This window comes from Cicer arietinum, chromosome 2, assembly GCF_000331145.2.
Source record: "Cicer arietinum cultivar CDC Frontier isolate Library 1 chromosome 2, Cicar.CDCFrontier_v2.0, whole genome shotgun sequence".
Classification (NCBI taxonomy): Eukaryota; Viridiplantae; Streptophyta; class Magnoliopsida; order Fabales; family Fabaceae; genus Cicer; species Cicer arietinum.
Window position 1 is genome coordinate 48,735,071 of NC_021161.2, and position 19,789 is coordinate 48,754,859.

The following is a 19,789-nucleotide window of genomic DNA, read 5'->3' on the forward strand; positions in this document are numbered from 1 at the left end:
AGATCTAACACATTATTTAAAATATTAGGATATATTAGGATTTATGGATTACTATGTAGTACCTTATAAGCTGATATTATGTACCTTTCTAAAATATTCAAATATAATACCTATCTATAATGCATTTTTTTAAATGTCAAATACATATTGAAGTATATACTTAGTCTTCCTCTTGTAAATCCTCTAAAATCCATCTCCCAAAAATATTATAAGATGGAGTTTTCATAGTGATACATATTCTAATGTGAAATATAACAAATTCGTAAAAGCATTCCTATATATTATTATGTGTGTCTTTAAATGTAAAACTCTTTTAGTAAATCAAGAGATGTGATAAAATTTACAATGATATTAAATTAATTGACAATTGTTTGCATTTTACAAGTTTACCCTTCAAATAAGAGAATTAGTGTATATTTAGATCACCATATTCATTATATAGAAAAAATAATAAACTAATTAGGAATATGTTAGTAGAGAAATAATTATATTAATATATTTGAAAATTTGAAAGAGCCTCATAAAAATGGGACAAAAAAAAGACACAAGAGAGTGTTATACTTAGCAATGAAGATAGTATTTTTATTTAAAATTTTGTCTAAGTTTTTTATCATACGAATTTGTTTTCTTAAAAGGTTGAGATTGATTGGTGGGAAGAAGTTGTCAAACAAATGATAAGATGAGTTGAAGTGGCAAAATGAAGGTAAAACAAAATGCCAAGAAATAGTAAAATAATAAAAAACTTCGAAAAGCTTGATCACAAATAGTTTTGGATTTTAAAGAAGGTGTTCCAAATATCTCAACTTTTCACATATTAATATGGATGATCTTATTGTCAAACAAAAAATATTGATGATCTTAAAAACATGAAAAGGTTAACAATTTGAAAGAAATACTGAGAAAAAAAATTGATGATATCTTTACTAATTCAATATTGTGACCAATTCTATTTTACTTCATATTTGTGATATTCCATTAATTGTTGCATTTTCTCATTCACTTGACATAATTTACACACATATAAATACTAAAAAATTTAGCGTTATTAACATAGATATAGAAACATTATTCACAATTTATTAGATTATAAAAAAAAAATCATACACATTGATTCCCTAAATAACATTAAATTGACATATTAAAAAAAATTGATACTGAATGTGTGATTTTGTTTCCAAATTTTCTTAAATAAGAATTAAGATTTAAAAAACGTGAATTTATAAATACAATCTCCTAATTATCATTGACTTTAAAAACTAAATTATAATAGCAATATCTTTATAATAGAAATAAATATTATCAATTAAACATTATAAGACATGATTTGTTTGTCGTCTTCCTTCAATTTTGGTCGAATTAAAATGTATTATTCCAAAGAAAAATGATTTATTTCTATTATTTTTAATAATTTCAAACAAAAATCCTTCATTATCAACTTACAATTAGGGATACAAATAGGCTAGATCACCCATTTTTAAAGCTTATTTATTTAAATAAGTCAGACTCAAGCTTATAAAAAAACCTATTAGGCCTGACAGGCCGACCTATATATATTTTATTATTTATTAATGTTATTTTTTATTATTATATTAATAATATTATTTATTATTTTAAGTTATATCAATTAGTCAACCACGTCATTCCATATTCGGTAGCCGTTCTAAATTTGATAGTCGTTCCATATTCGGTAGCCACTCAATTAAACAATCAGTATTTGTTCCATATTTGTTTGAGAGGTAATAATGGGTGCATTTTTTTCAGGAAAAAAAAATCTATTCTTTAAAATAAAAAATTATGCTTTAGGGTTTAAAGGATGCTTGTTTCAGATTTTTTTAAAATTACTTTATTAGAAAAATTATTTTTTGTTTAATATATATAGATATGTACATTAATATTGGTATGTAAATAGTATCATGTGATATGAGTAGAATATTTAAAAGTTTTAATATGAATAAGGTTTTTAAATAGGCTTCCAGGTCAAGCCAAGGTTAGACCAGACTTATGCCTAAAAAATTAATGGTAGGTTAGGCCTTTCAAAGTCTGACCTATTTTCACCATTTAAATTTTGGTTTATATATGTATATAGTCATATTACCCATTGTAAATAAAGTCTGTTATCGCTCAAAAATATAATAAATTATTATTTAAATAAATAAATTAACCATTTGTACCAACAACAATTGTCCATTTAAATATATTACACCAAAGACTACAAGTCTATTTTCTATAAAATACCACACAAGAAAAAAAATCTACTTTTTTTAAAATTATTCAGTTTTTATGTTAATTTCTCTTTTATATGTGAGCAAAGGTAATATATGACATCAAACATGTGTGCGTTAAAATTTTTATATATTATAAAATTTTATATCATTATATTAAAAATGGTGTTTTTGTAAAAATGTAAGGTTAAATTTTTATCATCAATGTTTACGACTGTTCCATATTTTACATGAACTTTATCCCTTAATTAAAATTAAAATATATTAATAAATACTTCATAATTTTTTTATGTCTTATTCATTGTAACTTTTTTTTTAATTATAACAATGCTAAAAATTTATAACATATTTTAATAATCCTTTTTTTTTATCCCAACTACACTAGTTGATAATATATACATCATGTCAGTCTATTAGTCGCACATGTATAGAATGTTAGAAATTTTAAATAACTTGTTAAAAAAACAAAATATACAAATTCATCACACACAAAAAAAAAAAAGAAAAAGAAACAAATATATGAAGAGATAAGGTATTTTTTGTTTAGATATCGGTTATATACGTGTACATATATAGCATTAGTTAGTCAAATAGAAAAACGTGGAGACGTTGACCCAAAAAAATTGAGGAGGTGCTAGTCAAACTCAAAAGTGGACATACCTAGTCAAACTCTTGATTTGGTTCCAATAAATTATAAACTTTTTATAAGGAGTTCAAACTCTAGTTTATTCCTTACTCAAAAGTTAAAATTTAAAAATCAACTATACAATAGTTAATATGGAGATGTGTGACCATTGTTGCAAGCTTGTTCAAATCACAATTCATATAACTCAAGGCATGTATTTCAGGTGAAGTAATATTTTCTTCTCTTTCAATTTTTTTCTACCCTTGTATAAATATTAACATAATAAAATATCAAAATTTCATGTTGGCCTATTTTTTTCTTATGATGAAAAACAATATTTTTTAGTTGTGCTGTTAATTATTGATCCAAGTGATTTTCAATAATTAATTGATTATAGTTGTTGCACCTCTTGTGGGAAGCTTCTAAGTGGATCAAGAACTCCTCCAATTTTGAGGACAAATAGTAGTGATGATAGAATAGTGAAAGGACATACCACTCTGATTATAAGAAAATCAGAAAAAATAATAATAATATGTGAGTACTTTATCTTTTAATTAATTTTATTTAATGGTGTTGATTATGAAATATATTGTATTCTATTGCAATTAGTTGAAAGGGTGTGTAATATATATTGATGAACAAGGAAATTGAAAGCTTGATCATTGTTTAGACTATGATAATTTTTTTGATAGAGCTTAGTCTATAATAAAATAATTTAGGGTATATAGTTTTCTTGACTTCTAAATTGGTTTTTTGAAAATATTAAATGTTATCTTAGTATTGTTGGTAAATATAAATCATTATTTCCTTATTACTTTATTTATTAAATCATTCAGCTCTTTCACAAAGTCAAACTTTATATTCTATTGATTTTGAAATATTTAAGAGAGTAATATTATAATTCATAAATATATTAAAATTGCAAAAATATCATTGAGTTTATCTTTTATTTATAATTTTGTAGATTAAATTAATTACTGAATGACAACAAAACAAACAAAGAATGATACATGTGTAGACCAAACTAACTAATAAAAAATACATATTTTATTATATTTTTGTAATTTTAATATATTTAAGGACTATAATAACAACTGCCCATACGAATAAAAATCATATTTTTTCCATAATTTATAAAGAATAAATAATTATTAAGGCAAGGGAAAACTTTGATATGATGCTCTTTCTTTGTGCTTTTGGATGTACATGTGAGATAATATACATTTTTCTTTTTTGTTTGATTATATTTTGTTCCATTCATCTTAAGTGTTAATCTTTTAATTTGTTTTATTTAAATAATCTTTTTAGTTTGATCAATCATATAATTTAATTGACATTGTGTCCTATCAATATTTTTTGTAGGATAACCTCTAATAGTGCTGATTTTGGGAGTATTCGTGAATATATATTTCTTGATAACTATAGGAGAAACACAAATTTTGTGGTCTCATGATTTAAATTTGTTTGACTTTATTTGGAATGACGATTGTTCTTGTTCCTAAAAAAACTAATAATATTTGCAATAATAAGTAGTTTCAACTACTCTTTATGTTTTCCTACAAGTATGTCTTCAATTTTCACTCTTTAAATTTCTTCAAATTTTCACTTAAGTCCGTCTTCAGTTTTTATAAACAATGATAAATAATTTTTTTTCTTTCAAATAATTTAATTACGAAACTTAGACTCATTAAGTATGGAGAAGAAATATTATAGATGTACTTTTAAGACACACTCTTGTTTTTTTATTTTAAGGAATGCAGATGAATAATTTGTTTTTATATTTAAGAAAAAACTTAAATACATTTCTTTAAGTATTTTTTGTATGGTTCTTAAATAAAACACATATTTTGATTATAACAAACTTTAAGAAAATTATAAATTTCACAAAATCATAGTTGGTTTAGTTAAGAGGTTGGTTGTACACAACGTAATCAAGGAAATGCACATAAACTATCATTAGATTTATTATTTTTACAAATAAGCTTATGATTGATGCATTATGCAATGTTTAAATTTAATAAGTGTAATTAAATAGGAGTTTTATACATATTTAGGACCTGTCCAAGTCCTTTTTACGCCTTCAAAACTTGACAAAAAAATGTGTCCAATAAACACATTTTTCATTTATAATGATTTTACGACGAAAGTGGTCTTGTGGACTTCATTATTTAATTAACTCTTTAGACTTCTAGGAATTGTATAATAATTTACATGCATAATTAATTAACTCTTAAAAAAAATGATTTATTTTCTGACTTTCAAGTATAACCATAACAATTTTCTTGCATATCTCAATGTTTTTTATCGTCATTTCTTTAATTTTATAAATAATAATTTTAAATTTGATATATATTTAATGATTTATAGTTGAAAAACAACTAGCAGATAATCCATATATAAAACTATTTGAACAATGTAAATCTTGTTGTAAGTTCACTTTGAGTGGAAAATACCTCATATAATTATTTTTATTCAAACAAGGGGCTAGGCCCAAATCTAATCATGTTTAAACACATTCTTAACACATTCTTAATATTTTATAAGCAATCTGAATCCTAGTTTATTTCTTACTCAAACGTTAAAACATAAAAATCAACGACACAATGGTTAAGATGGAGATGTGGAACCACTATGGTAAGCTTGTTCAAAGTTCAAACAACAATGCATACAAATGATGACATGTATTTCAAGTGAAGTAATATTCTTTTATGTTTCAATTTTTTAAAATTTGATGTTGATCGGATTTTTATTTATGATGAAAAACAATATTATTGTCTTATTGAGTTATGCTATTAAGTATTGATTCAAGTGATTTTTAATAATTTAATTATACTTATTGCAACAACTCTTCCAAATTTGAGGATAAATAGAAGCAATGATTGAATAATGAAGAGAAATATCACTCTTGTGAAAAAAATAAAAAACAAAATAATAATATGTAAGTAATTAATTTTCACTTAATTTTATTTAATTAATGGCGTTCATTATGAAATATATTGTTGAAAGTGTGTGTAATATTGATGACAAAGGAAATTGAAGGAAGGTTTGATCAATGTTTAGTCTATAATAATATATTTAGATTATATAGTTATTTTGACTTCTAAATATGTTTTCTTTTAAATGGTTTATGTTAGTATTGTTAATAATTGTTATAATTATGTTGAGAGTGACCAACTTTAGACATTTTATCATTAATTATAAACTTTAACTTATCCACTAAATCAAATTTTATATCCCTTGACTCCTAAATATGTGAGGTGGCATTACTGTAATTCATGAATATATTAAAATTGCAAAAATATCATTGAGTGTATTTTTTATAGATTAGTGAAAGGAAAAAAAAAACAATGAAGGTCATATATGTAAAATATATGTAAAATATACTGATTAATAAAAGACACATTTAATTTTATTATTGTAATTTTAATATATTTAAAGACTATAACGATGATTCATTCGAATAAAAATATTTACTCTATCGTTTATTAGTAGCAAAGAAAGAATATTTGTTAAGGTAGAAAGAATACTTGTTAGATAATATATTTTTTTCTTTCTTATTTGAATCTATATTGTTCTATTTATCTCAAGAATTAATTCTTCATTTTGTTTTATTCAAACAATCATTTTTACTTGATCAATTAATTTTATAGTTTAATTGACATTGTGTTGTGTCAACACTTTTTGTAAGATATAAATTCTATGAGTGTTGATGTTGTGTGGTATTTGTGAAAATATATTTCTTGATAACTATTTGAGAAATACAATTTTTATGGTCTTAATATGGTGATTGGTCTTGTTCACAAGAGAACTAATACTATTTGCAATAAGTAATTTCAATTGGTTATGTTCTTCCTCTAACCTTTGTTTGGTATAAATATTAACTATTTTGTATGTTTTCTTACAAGTTTGTCTTCAATTTTTATAAACAATGATGGATCACCACTTTTGTTTTTTTATTTCTTTAAATAGTCTGAAGACAAAACTAATACATATTAAATATATAGAGAAGAGATATATGATTGTGTTTTTAGTACACATTCTTGCTCTTTTATTATAAAGAATGTGGATGAATAATTTATATATATATTTATTTAAGTCCAGATGAAGTGCTTTTTAAGCCTCGGAAACTTGATTAAAAAATGCTTCTAATACACATATTTTTCATATTATAATTGTTTTACAATGGAGATGAGTGGCCTTGTGAGCTCCAATGTTTTATGAGATTTTATAATTGGAGTTTTTATGACTTCACGGTTGTCGAATGTCTCCTACTATTATTGATATTATTAATTTATTAACAAATAATTTAAAAAAAAATTAAATGATAAGTAAAATTATTTTTATATTTTAAATATTTTATTATGAGGTATAAACCAAAAATTACTCATTTTATATTAGTATTTAAAATTTTAACAAATAATTACTCATATTTTATCAATTTTAAATGATAAAATTACAGTAATTTGACAATCTCACCATAAAATCCTACACTTTACTTTTATATTAATGAATTTGACTTAATTTATTAAAATATTATAATTTGAAAGTGTTTTCAAATTGAATAATCCAAATTCAAATTTATATTTTACATAGTAAAAAGACTATATACGATTGAGATATATTTCTGATGGTTCAATTATTGGTATAAATTATAAGATGGTTTTAATTCTTTTTAGTATAAAATCTAACCATATTTATCTTAAAATATAGATAAAGTTGAAATCGCTTCTTTTTTAATTTTAATTGAAAAAAAAAAAAGAAAAAAGAATCAAAGGCAGCCCTAACTCACACGAACCATATCATACATCACAGAGCTCCGCCGCACCGGCTAACTGATTCGCCGTTCCCGAAAGCGAAATGGACGAGAACGAATTAAGAAACGAAGTAGTAGTGAAAGAGAAGAAGAAGAAAGGGAAACACGATAAACCAAAGCCATGGGACGATGATCCGAACATAGACCACTGGAAAGTCGAGAAATTCGATCCATCATGGAACGAAGGTGGAATGCTTGAAGTAAGTTCATTCTCAACTCTCTTTCCTCAGTATCGCGAAAAGTATCTTCAAGAAGCTTGGCCTCTCGTTAAATCTTCGCTCAAAGATTTCGGTATCTCTGCTGAACTCAATTTGGTATGTACTATTTTTATTTTTATTTTTATTTTTCGAACCCTAATTTTTTGATTTCACTTCAATTATAATAATGCTTATTTTGTTTGTTTCTTAGGTTGAAGGTTCGATGACAGTTTCAACAACTAGAAAGACGAAGGATCCTTATATTATTGTTAAAGCTAGGGATCTTATCAGGCTTCTTTCTAGGAGTGTTCCTGCTCCTCAGGTTAGTCTTATTACTGTTTCAAGGATAGTCTATTATGTTATATGGTTAAATGCTTAAATATCTGTTTAGTCTATACTAATGTTGTTAAGTAGTAGCTGTAATAGTGCTGTAGTGTAGTAGAATTCGATCAAATTTTATTGTTATGCGGTATTGTTATTTAGTAGAAAAGTTAGTCAACTAGTTGTATGTATACTTAGCACTGTTGTGAAACCAAATTAGAACAAATCGTTATTTTTTGTGATCTGCGATTGACAACATTGGTCTTGATAAAGTATCATCTTATGCAGCTTAGTCCTTCAAATATCATCTTGGTAGTTATAGTAGTGCTATACTAGGACTGTTGTGTAGCAAAATTTAAACAAACCACTATTTTCCGGTATATGCGATTGACAATGTTGGTCTACTAAATATATCATCTTATCCAAGCTTAGTCCTTCAAATATTTTATTTGAGGTTTAGTCTCTAATTTGCCTTCTTTGGGACTAAACGTAGATGAACTTTTTAACTAGATTGCCAAACTAGGGTTGAACAGTGATAAATTTTTTTGTAAGGATTAAACTTGATAAGAGATTATTTTATAGGTTAAAAACATTTTTAACTTTTTATTATAAATCATGTCCAATCATTTATGTGGGTGACTTAAATTTTAGTTTTGTTTCTTATTTATGATATTTATAATAGTTGGTTGATTTAGCTGTTTGTATGTTGATTGTGTTTCTCAGGCAATAAAAATACTTGACGATGAAATGCAATGCGACATCATTAAAATTAGTGGGATGGTTCGCAATAAGGTAACTCCAATGAGCTACCTTAATGATTTTATTTGACTTTATTTTCTTGACTAGTGGGGTGGTTATGCAAATGTGTTTTTGTTTTTTTGCTAATCTGCTTATTCTTCGTGCTGGTTCTTACTTCTGTGTCATTCTATTCTCCTCCATGGATTTTTTGTGTAGTATCAATTTTAGAATATCAAACCTCTATCAGAATCTTATTTGGTTTGATTCTTAGTTCTTTGTGCTGGGCATGTTTGTTGTTCAGACACCATACTGGATAACAGTTGGAAAATAGTTCGGTAAAATCAGACTGAACATGCATGTTTAAGGTCAAAGTTATAAACAGGTCATGTTTATGTGTCTTTGTATGAACCACCAGATGCTTACCCCCAGATCACCATAGAAGTTGTGATTTGCTGCAATGGCAATTGCAATGAAGGAAATCATGTAGTAGCCGCCAGCTGCAACACAACAATGCTACAGTGCCACTGTTCCATACAATTTAGTACCATGAAGACAATGTTAGGATTTACACATGCCTGTAACCAGACTTGTGGACCAATAATTAATCAACCTAATTGACCTATTCTTCTGAGGCACCAAATTAATAAGAGTAAAATTTATAGTTGTAGTGAAATTCACTAAACAATACGATGACATGTTTCTTGATGAAGTACTGGAATCCCTAAAAAAATTGTAACAAAAAGAACCATCAAACCCTACATGTTTTTCCTTCCATGCTGCAATCAGCTCTTTGGACTTCTTATTCTCCATATATGCTCATATAGATTTGGTATATAGCCTGATAGTTTTCAAAAATAAACATTTCAAAGAAATTAGTCTCATGGTTTGAAGCTTCCATTGATATTTGACTGCAGGAGCGATTCGTAAAAAGAAGACAGCATCTTGTGGGTCCCAATTCTTCTACCTTGAAGGTATGTTTGGTGTAGATTTGTTTTTTTAGCACTGGGGATTGACTTGGTTGTCTTTTTTTATTATTACTTGGTACTGCATATGTCTGTTAACGTACGCAGTTAAGCTTTGTAACTCACTTTTCTGCAACTATAATGGTGCAGGCTCTTGAAATACTCTCAGGCTGCTACATTCTCGTTCAGGTAATTTTGATCGTTTCTTCAGACTCGCAGGACATTTACTTGCCCTAAGATTTGGCTTGAGTTCACATTGAGCTGACTCCTTTCTAATTTTGCTTGTAATTTCACAGGGAAACACAGTTTCTGTGATGGGTTCATTCAAAGGTTTGAAGCAAGTCAGACGGATTGTTGAGGAATGCATGTTGAATAAAATGCACCCTGTTTACAACATCAAGGTTTATAACTTTGTATTTTCTCCAGCTTATTTTATAGTATAGATTTCAGGCGTAGAAAATTTCTTATATCTTTTCACATTGTCAGGTTCTTATGATGAAGAAGGAACTTGAGAAAGATCCAGCACTCGCCGAAGAGAACTGGGATAGGTTTCTTCCAAAGTTCAACAAGTATGACTTTAATTATCTGATCATTTGTATATACAGAGTTTGCACCCTATGCTTCAGTTTCGTTGACGCTTCATTTCTTTTTTCAGGAAAAATGTTAAGAAAAAGAAGGCTAACTCTAAACAGAAGAAGCCTTATACACCTTTCCCTCCTCCTCAACAGCCCAGTAAGGTGAGGCAACCAATATCTCCTTCCAAGTTGGATTTCTTCCATTATTTTATGTAGAAGAGTCCCCTATTCTCATGCAGCCAGTCCTCCTCAACCAAAATGAATTGATAATAAAAGAGGGAGGTTGGATGGTCAGGATGATGACAAAGCTTCACTTATTTATTTATTAAAGTTTACTTGATTATATTTTTCCATGGTTCTCAACTACTCGATTGCCTTGTCTTCTCTTTAGTAGGAAACTAGACTGCACATCATGTTTATTTTATTATTGTTATTTCAATTTTTTTTTGTTGTGATGTTACTCTTCTCTTGCCATATTTGTTATACATATACTTTTCCTGGCTCTTTAAATAAGAATAAGAAGACCAATCTCAACCGTTTTCAACCCACAATCTTATATGCCTTTTATTTGGGGTGGGATGGGATGGGTTGTCATTTATATCAGCTTTCACTTGTGTTGTTTAGATCCAAGTTTTTTGACAGGCTATGCTCTTCTATCAGCTATTTTCTTCGTATATTTGTGAAATAAATTCTAAGATGTCCTTGCTAATTTATGTGATATTTCAGGTCGATATACAATTAGAAACTGGAGAATACTTTATGACTGAGAAAAAGAAATCGGCAAAGAAATGGCAAGAGAGGCAGGAAAAGCAGGCAGAAAAAACTGCTGAAAACAAAAGAAAACGAGAAGAGGCCTTTATCCCACCCAAGGTCTTCTGCTCTTTTCTCTACTTTTTTACAAAAAATAATGTCATGCATGTTACTTTATAATATTCATGTCATGTATATTGCTCTATAATTTCCTTGATGGTATTTCATCAAACTTCTATTTGCATTCGTTAGGAACATGCAAAGCCGGTGGATAACTCTGACGATGCTACTAATAATGTATCTGAAATGGCAATGTCCTTAAAGGTGCGAACTGCAAAGTTCTATCAGAATTTTATTTTGCATGACAATTTTTCTTATTACAAGTTTTTTATGCTTCAATGGACAATTATCTCACTCTTGAATCTAAAATGGTTGCTCCACAGAAAAAAGCCAAGAAGTTTGGGAAGCGCAAATCGGAAGAAAATATAAATGCTGAGACATATATTATGGGGTCATCTGAACAACCATCAAAAAAGAAATCTAAGCAGCATAGGTCTTAACATAATCTTCATTCTATAGATGGAAGGTGTGCATGTGACGTGAATTCCATCCAGAAATTTTGATCCAATGACTGTAATGTAGCATGTATACTTCTGGTTTTCAAACGACTTATCCCTTTCAAAACTGTTGCCAGATACCTATAATAGATCCAATGGATTCTTGAGTTATGGACGAGCTATATTTAATTCATTTGCTAAATTTGGAGCAGTATCAATTGGGTTAGATAAGAAGAAATGAACATTTTAATCTAGGTTGTTACATTTTTAGTTTACTTATGTTTTCAGTGAAACTAAGATGAATATATAATGAAAATCACTGATAAAAAAGTGGGACTTTAGTCTAGTTGCTAAACTCCAATGGTTTAATCTAGTGGTAAAAATAAAGATATTTGATCCACTAGTTGTGGCATTCGGTCTGATAAGCTAGTTGTGGCATTCGGTCTGATTAGTTTCATTTGAGAGAAATAAATAAAATCTTTTTATAAGTTTTCATTAAACTCTAAAGGTGTGTTTGGGGGAGTTCATTAAGCACTACAAAAGAATTGGCAATTTAGTTTTCCTCTTTATAATTTTACTAACCGTGCATTTTTTTTTTCCCATTACATTTCGCCTTTGCATTCTCATTTCCTTTCTGTGCATATCCTTCTTTTCCTTAAATATGTGAAATTCTCATTCCCTTTCTGCATATCCTTCTTTTCTATTCCTTCTTTTCCCCAAAATATGTGAAATTGCTAATTCATTAGTGAATGGAAGAGAACAATCTACACCTAAAAAATTGAAATGGACATTTTAGGTTTGGATTGTGTTGTTATTATTTCTCATTATAGCAGGTTGCTTTTTATCACAAAATGATAACTAGGATTAGAATGAAATGATACTTTTTAAATAGTCCATAACTTTTCAATCTATGATTGTAATGCGAAATTATAGCTCCATAACCTTTCAATAGAATGATTGTAATACATTTTTATAACTGCAAAATTCTAAACAAAACAATAGCTATAATGATTTTACTTTGATAATCAGGATAAACTAGAATGTGATTAGTAATTTGTCCCTCATGATGCGAAATTAAACCCTAATGATTTTTTATGTAAAAGAATAGAATTTTTTGTGAAACAAACGCACTCATTGTTACCTTTTGAAAAAATGCTCTCAAACAAACTCAGCTAATTACCTCTCAAACATATATATATTAAATAAAAAATAATTTTTCTAAACAAAATGATTTTTTAAAAATCAGAAACAAACGTCCTTTAAACCTTAAAAAATGATTTTTGGTTTAAATTATAATTTTTTTATTGAAACGCATCTATTATTATTTGTCAAACAAATATTCTCAAACAAACTCAGATTATTACCTTTAAACAAATTCTCTCAAACAAATTCATATTCAATAATAATAATAAACAATTAGGGTTTTCAAGCTTTATATACTAATAATATATATAAAGATAACAAATAAATAGTATTGATTTTTATAAAAATATAAAGGTAAGAAATAAATAATATGTTGCTTATGCGCAATAGGGAAATGGAAATTAAAAAGAAAAAAATAAAGAATGGAGTAAATAATAAAATATATATAGGCCGGCCTGTTAGGCCTAGGCTTTTTTATAAGGTCCGACCTATTTAAATAAATAGGCTTTAAAGACCGAGCCAATTCTCGTCCCTAGTGGTGATTTAGTTTACGTGAAGAATGTAGTTAAATTTAGAAACTAGTCTTCAAATAATTTAAAAGTTGAAGTAAAAACTTTGACTAAAATTAGATATAAGAATGTTGTTTGGATTGCATACACTCAAAACTACATGTATCTATATAGTTGTGATATTTATGATCGTTTCATTAAAAATCGAACAATACACATTTTAAAATTGTTTTAATTCTTTTTAATAATAATTTTATTTTTTTCATTTAATCTAAACACGTCCTTAAACTAGAACTTGTTTGATCTTAATCAAACGATCATAAATGTATCGACATCTAAGAAAACATGAAATACAATGTTTGAATTGCTTCTTTTAAAAAAAAAAAATTAAAGAAACGTAAAAATTGAAAGAAAAGTGCACATTAATCATATTATGCCACGTCGTAAAATTTTCATATAGCTTTGACTTTTTATCGTCAAGTTTTTTGTCATCAAATTTAATATGGGTCGATTATTTAACAGTCATAATTTTTTTTTATTGTATATTCTATAAATTTTAGACTTTTCAAAGTACTATAAAAAAATACACTTTTGAGATCATAAATCAAATTTGTCAATATTCTCTTTAATATTCAAAATATAACATATACAATAAAATTGATGAAAATATCTAAAGAGAATGAGTTTCTTTTCAAGGATTCATATATTTTGTTTCTTAACAGCGGTTTTAAAATTTCTAACAAGTGCAACTAATAAATTGAGATGAATCCATGAAGTAAAATAAAAAGAAACAAAATATATGTAGACTGAGTTTTTTTTTTCTCTTTGAATTTATATATTTTGTTTTTAAACAACCGTTTTAAAATTCCAATATTCTATAAAAGTACAACTAATAGACTTAAATGAATCATGATGTAAGATAAAAAGAAACAAAATATACTAAGAGATTGAGTTTTCTTTTGTTTGCTTTGGTACCAGTCAATAAAAATAAAAAAACGTAGAGAAGTTGAAAATAAAATAAAATCTTGAAGATACGATTTATTTATTTACCAAAAATAAAAAGTGGACATGCCTAATTAAATCCTGCTTTGGCTCCAAGAAATTATGACCTTCTTATAAATAGTTCTAATCCTAATTTATTTTTTGCTCAAACATTAAAACTTAAAAACTAATACAATGGTGAACATGGAGATGTGTGGCCATTGTGGCAGACTTGTTCAAACCACAGTTCATACAAACAATGGCATGTTTTTCAGGTGAAGTAATATTTTCCAATGTTTCAATTTTTTTCTACCTTGTAGAAATATTAACATCGTAAACAATCAAAATTTGATGTTGGTCGATTTTACTTTTTTTAAGATGAAAAACAATATTCTTGAGTTGTGTCATTCATTATTGATCTAAGTGATTTTCAATAATTTAATTATAGTTGTTGCACCTCTTGTGGAAAGCTTCTAAGTGATTCAACAATGCCTCCAAATGCGAAGATAAAAAAAAGTGATGAGAAAACAACATCGAAGACAAAGACCACTCCAGCCAAAAAAAAATAGAAAGAAAACAATAATATGTAAGTACTCTATTTTCAATTAATTTTATTTAATAGTATTAATTATGAAATATATTGTATTCTATTGCAATTAGTTGAAAGTGTGTGTAAAAGAAATTGAATGTTTGATCATTGTTTAGGCTATAATAATATAATTTATTGTATATTGTCATCTTGAATTCTAAATATGTGAGGCAGAGTTCCTTGAGTTCATGAATATATTAATATTGAAAAACTATTCGAGTATATCTTTTGTTTGTAATTTAATAAATTGAACCGATTATTTAATGACAAAAAAAAAACAATGAATGCATATATTTAGACTAACCAAACTAACATAAGGCACACATTCAATTATATTTTTGTAATTTTGTTATATTTTAGGGTGCATCCTATGTTGTGAATGTGTTCTTTGATTTGAGAGTTGTTTTTTTTCTTTCTTTTTTGGATCTTGTTTTGTGTTGGTAGGGTGTTGGTTCAATTTTGATCTTGAACACTTGTATTTGGAAATTGTATCTAAATCTCTTATCTTTGACATACCTTGTACCCTGGATAGTTTTCATTAATATAATTGTTTATTTAAAAAAATCTTAGGACTATAATATCAATGTCTCACACGAATATAAAAATAATTGTTGACTATAATTTATGAGTGCCAGAGAATGAATACATGATATGACAAAGGAAAACTTTGATATGGTGCACTTTTTGAATCTATATGTGAGATCTTTTTTTTCCTTCCTATTTGAGTCTATTTTTTCTATTCATCTCAAGTATTAATCTTTTGTTTTATTTTATTCAAGCTATCTTTTTCATTTGATCAATTATATATTATAGTTGACAATGTGTTGTTTCAATACATTTTGTAGGATATAACTTCTAAGAATGCTGGTGTTGTGGAGTACCTGCGAAGATACACTTAACAATTTTTGTGGCCTTAGTAATTTGTTTAAATTTGTTTCACATTATTTTGAGTGATGATTATTCTTGTTCTTAAGAAAACTAATAATATTTACAATAAATAGTTTCAACTTTTGTTTGATATAATATTTCTTTTACTATTCTTTTATATTTTCATATGAGTTTGTCTTCAATTTTTATTCTTTTTTCTTCAAAATTTCATACAAGTTTGTCTTCAATTTTTATATAATGAAGGATTACCACTCATTTCTTTCTTCAAATAGTCTAATGACAAAACTAATATACATTAAATATGAAGACGAGATACCATAGTTGCATTTGTGAGACGCACTCTTGTTTTTTTTATTATAAGGAATGTAGATCAAGAATTTACCTTTTGATTTATTATTTTCACGAACAAATTTATCATTGATGTGTTATACAAAATTTAAATTTGACAAGGATAATTAACTTAGAGTTTTATATATATATTTGGGGCCAGTCCAAGTTCTTTTTATGCCTCCCAAACTTCACAAAGAAATCTTCCAATAAATACATTTTTCCTATTATGGACTTGAGTGGTCTTATGGGCTCCATAGTTTTATGGAGTTTTTAGGTCCTTGAGAATTTCATAATGGTCTACTTAAATATTTGATTTTGAAGTAAAATTGACAAAATGAGGATAGCTCATTGTTATTTTGACTGTTTTATCGTAAAATTAAACATGCACTATAATTTGTTGTGAACATGTGAAGTTATTTTGTGGGCACTTTTAGGGAATACATCTTTAAAAAAAAATTATTATCATTTAAAAATATAATTTATTTAATGCTTTTGAATATAAGGCAAAATGTATCTCGATGTTTTTTTATATAATTTAATAATTAGTCTTCTATGTAAGCTAAGTTTGGTTTTTGCTTTGATCCTTTAAATTTTTATTTTCTCAATTTAGTCTTTTAAGTTATATTATATTTACATCGTTAGTCCTTTCTTTATCTTTAAACCACAAACAGTACAATTGAAAGCATCTTATCATTATAAACTCTATCAAATATTGCAACAATAAGTAACTTATATTAATCCTTTAGAAAACAATCACCAAACTTTATAAACGATCTATAATTCTTAATTTTTCTAAAATCTTTTAGACACACACATGGCTTATAAAAACTTGGTAATGAAGGTATATCTACTTAATATATAACATTAATTTTATTCAATTGTAAAGTAGTTTAGACAGTCAACTCATTATAGTCTTTGCATTAGATCTAAATAGTAATTTAAGAAAATTATCAACTTTAGTGGACTACATACATAATTTAATATAACTTAAAGACTAATGGTGAAAAAAAAATACAACTTAAATGACTAAATCGAAAAAACAAAAAATTAAAATATCTATGCAGAAAATAAACTAAATTTAAAAGACCTAAACATTACAACAAGAAAAAAACATAAATAACCAAACATAAATAACAATATTTTATCTTGCATCCAAATATCTTTTTACTGTGGTTTTTTTGAACTATTAATAGTATATTTAAGTTTGACAATTTTTAGTGGCAAAAATAATCGGACTCTAAGCAAATAATCCAGAAAATCATTTTCGCCAATTATAAATTTTCTTCTAAGTTCACTTTGAGTGATAAGGACCAAATACAAATTTTTTATTCAAAGAAGGGGTAAGGCCCAAAGAAAAAAATTAAACAATTATTGTACGAGGAAAACTAATTTCCAAAAGTGTCATGCAAAATAACTAGATCGTAGGTAGGTCAAAGAAGGAGAATCAATAAGATTAGGAGTGTCTTAAATATTTTAGAATTTTATTTTGATTTTAAAAATTGAATTCTTAATAAATAAATAAAAAGATAAAATAAATTTTAGTTCCTCTAAAAAAATTATCAACTTCTTAGTTTTTTTTTTTTCCCTTTAATTTATTCATTTTTAGTCCCTATAAAATCAAATTTTTGTAAAGACTAAACATGAAATATCATAATTTTATAGATATTACAAATATATTTAATCAAACAAAACTCACTCTTATTTTGCTATATTATAAAAAATAAAATAAAAATTAGTCTCTCGTTAATTGGGACTATGTGCTATTGTGTTGCATGCACAATCCAATAGTTGATCTTGAATAACATGGAGACACAAGATTTGAGAATGAGCAAAATTTGTCTACCAATTTATAAAAAATAAAATAAAATTGTTTGTATATATATATGTAGTACCTCAATTTTGTCCCAATAATTAAAAATTATTTTCATAATAATAAAAACAAAAAAAACATAATCAGTATTCGTCCTTTATTTTTAATTTTAATCTTTGAATTTTAATTTTTTATTTTATCCCAATTATATCTTCACCATTCCTACACTCAATCACAAAATCATTGTTAATGTCCCAATTATATCTTCACCATTCCTACACTCAATCACATAACTTGCATAACTTTCTTTTATTTTATGGACATCTTGCTGCAAAACAATGATAACCCATAACTTTCTTTTATTTTATGGACATGTTGCTGTCAAATAAATAAAACTCAGAACTTTGTTTTATTTTATGAATACAACATGTCACTATTTTAGTCTATAAGAAGAAGATAAAAATTCATTTGAAGGGAGGGGGTGAGTCGAAAATAGAAGATTTATTTTCTTTGCTTCTGAAATAAATCAAGAAAAAAGAGAGAAAATGTTGTAAAAAACCAAAACAGAGAAGATAAAGAAACGTTTTGGAAAAAGTCCACCACAATCCTTCTTCAAACCAACTCATAACCATAACCAAAACTCAAACTCATTTTAACAACACAACCCACAAAAATCTATTAAAAGATAAGATAGATAAGAGGATCGTTACTACCTTTCAGTTCAGTCGCGCCGCCGTAGCCTCCATCTTCACTGTGGCCGATATTTAGAAAGGCAAGTATTTTTTTTTACTCTCTTTAAGTTTGTTGTGCTTTATGTTATTTGGAAGATATAAACATCACTATGTTAATAACTAAGATTTGGAAGAAGAGCTTGATTTGTTGGAAACTTTGTTTTATTTGACATTGGGTGTTTTGTTTGAAATCTTAGTTTTATTGTTTCTCTGGTTTGGCTTATAAGGCTATGATGATTTCTTTGGTTTTTATTTATTATTATTTTGTGAAGATATTTCCCCATATTATCACTACTGGCCTCAGCATTTGTTATCCTACTGCTAACTCTATTATTAGTGTGTTGGTATTCGCATAAGAAATGACACTAGCAACCTGCCATCCATACTTTCTTTTTCTCTAATATCACGTGAGGCAATATCAAGTAACATGTGTGTATGTAATGCTGTAAATTACTATTTTATTTCATTTAACTTAAATAATAATAATTATTTAATTTAATAATGATGGTCATTTAACATAATTTAATTTGATTTAATATAAATAATGACTAATTAGTAATAAACATAATTCATTTCACTTATAAATGATATTAATATGCTATTTAATATTAAATGAGTTATGCTTTCATCATTTGATTCACTAAAAAGTATTTGAAAGAGTTCACAATTTGTATATAGTTTTTATTTTATTAATCTGGTATTTTTATTTTTTATTTATTTAATAAATAACAATACAAGTCTATATTTTTTTTACCGTTTATTTTATTTTTAGGTGTGTTTATTATTGAGCTTATTTCGTAGAATTATTTAAATTTATTTAATTTTTAACATCAATTATTATTATTATTATTATTTTAAAAGGGTAAAGATAAAACTATAATCGAATATTGTAAGGTTAATTAGATGTGACATCTTTTTAATCTTTGAGTTATTAGAACACAAATTGTGACAATTTGATGGTTCTAAATCTCATAATCACAAATGATTTAATAAACTAAAAATTCATAAACAAATAAATCATAAAAATTATTTAAAGTTAATTAAAATC

At 26.3% G+C, this 19,789-nt stretch overlaps 1 protein-coding gene across 1 annotated transcript; it reads left to right on the forward strand.

The window, feature by feature from the left end:
- Nucleotides 1-7,583: 7,583 nt before the first annotated feature.
- LOC101506816 (KRR1 small subunit processome component-like) lies at nucleotides 7,584-11,974 on the forward strand. Its single transcript, XM_004491104.4, has 11 exons — nucleotides 7,584-7,974; nucleotides 8,069-8,179; nucleotides 8,902-8,970; nucleotides 9,831-9,887; nucleotides 10,029-10,067; nucleotides 10,175-10,279; nucleotides 10,365-10,447; nucleotides 10,534-10,615; nucleotides 11,180-11,323; nucleotides 11,456-11,527; nucleotides 11,647-11,974. Exons 1-11 carry the CDS (start codon nucleotides 7,705-7,707, stop codon nucleotides 11,761-11,763), a joined length of 1,149 nt encoding a protein of 382 aa, XP_004491161.1. The 5' UTR covers nucleotides 7,584-7,704; the 3' UTR covers nucleotides 11,764-11,974.
- Nucleotides 11,975-19,789: the final 7,815 nt, after the last annotated feature.

Coding starts and splice junctions, on each gene's coding strand:
- LOC101506816 (XM_004491104.4), top strand. CDS start 7,705: ATGGACGAGAACGAATTAAGAAACGAAGTAGTAGTGAAAGAGAAGAAG. Junction 10,068..10,174: donor GCTGCTACATTCTCGTTCAG/GTAATTTTGATC, acceptor GTAATTTCACAG/GGAAACACAGTTTCTGTGAT. Junction 11,528..11,646: donor AAATGGCAATGTCCTTAAAG/GTGCGAACTGCA, acceptor GTTGCTCCACAG/AAAAAAGCCAAGAAGTTTGG.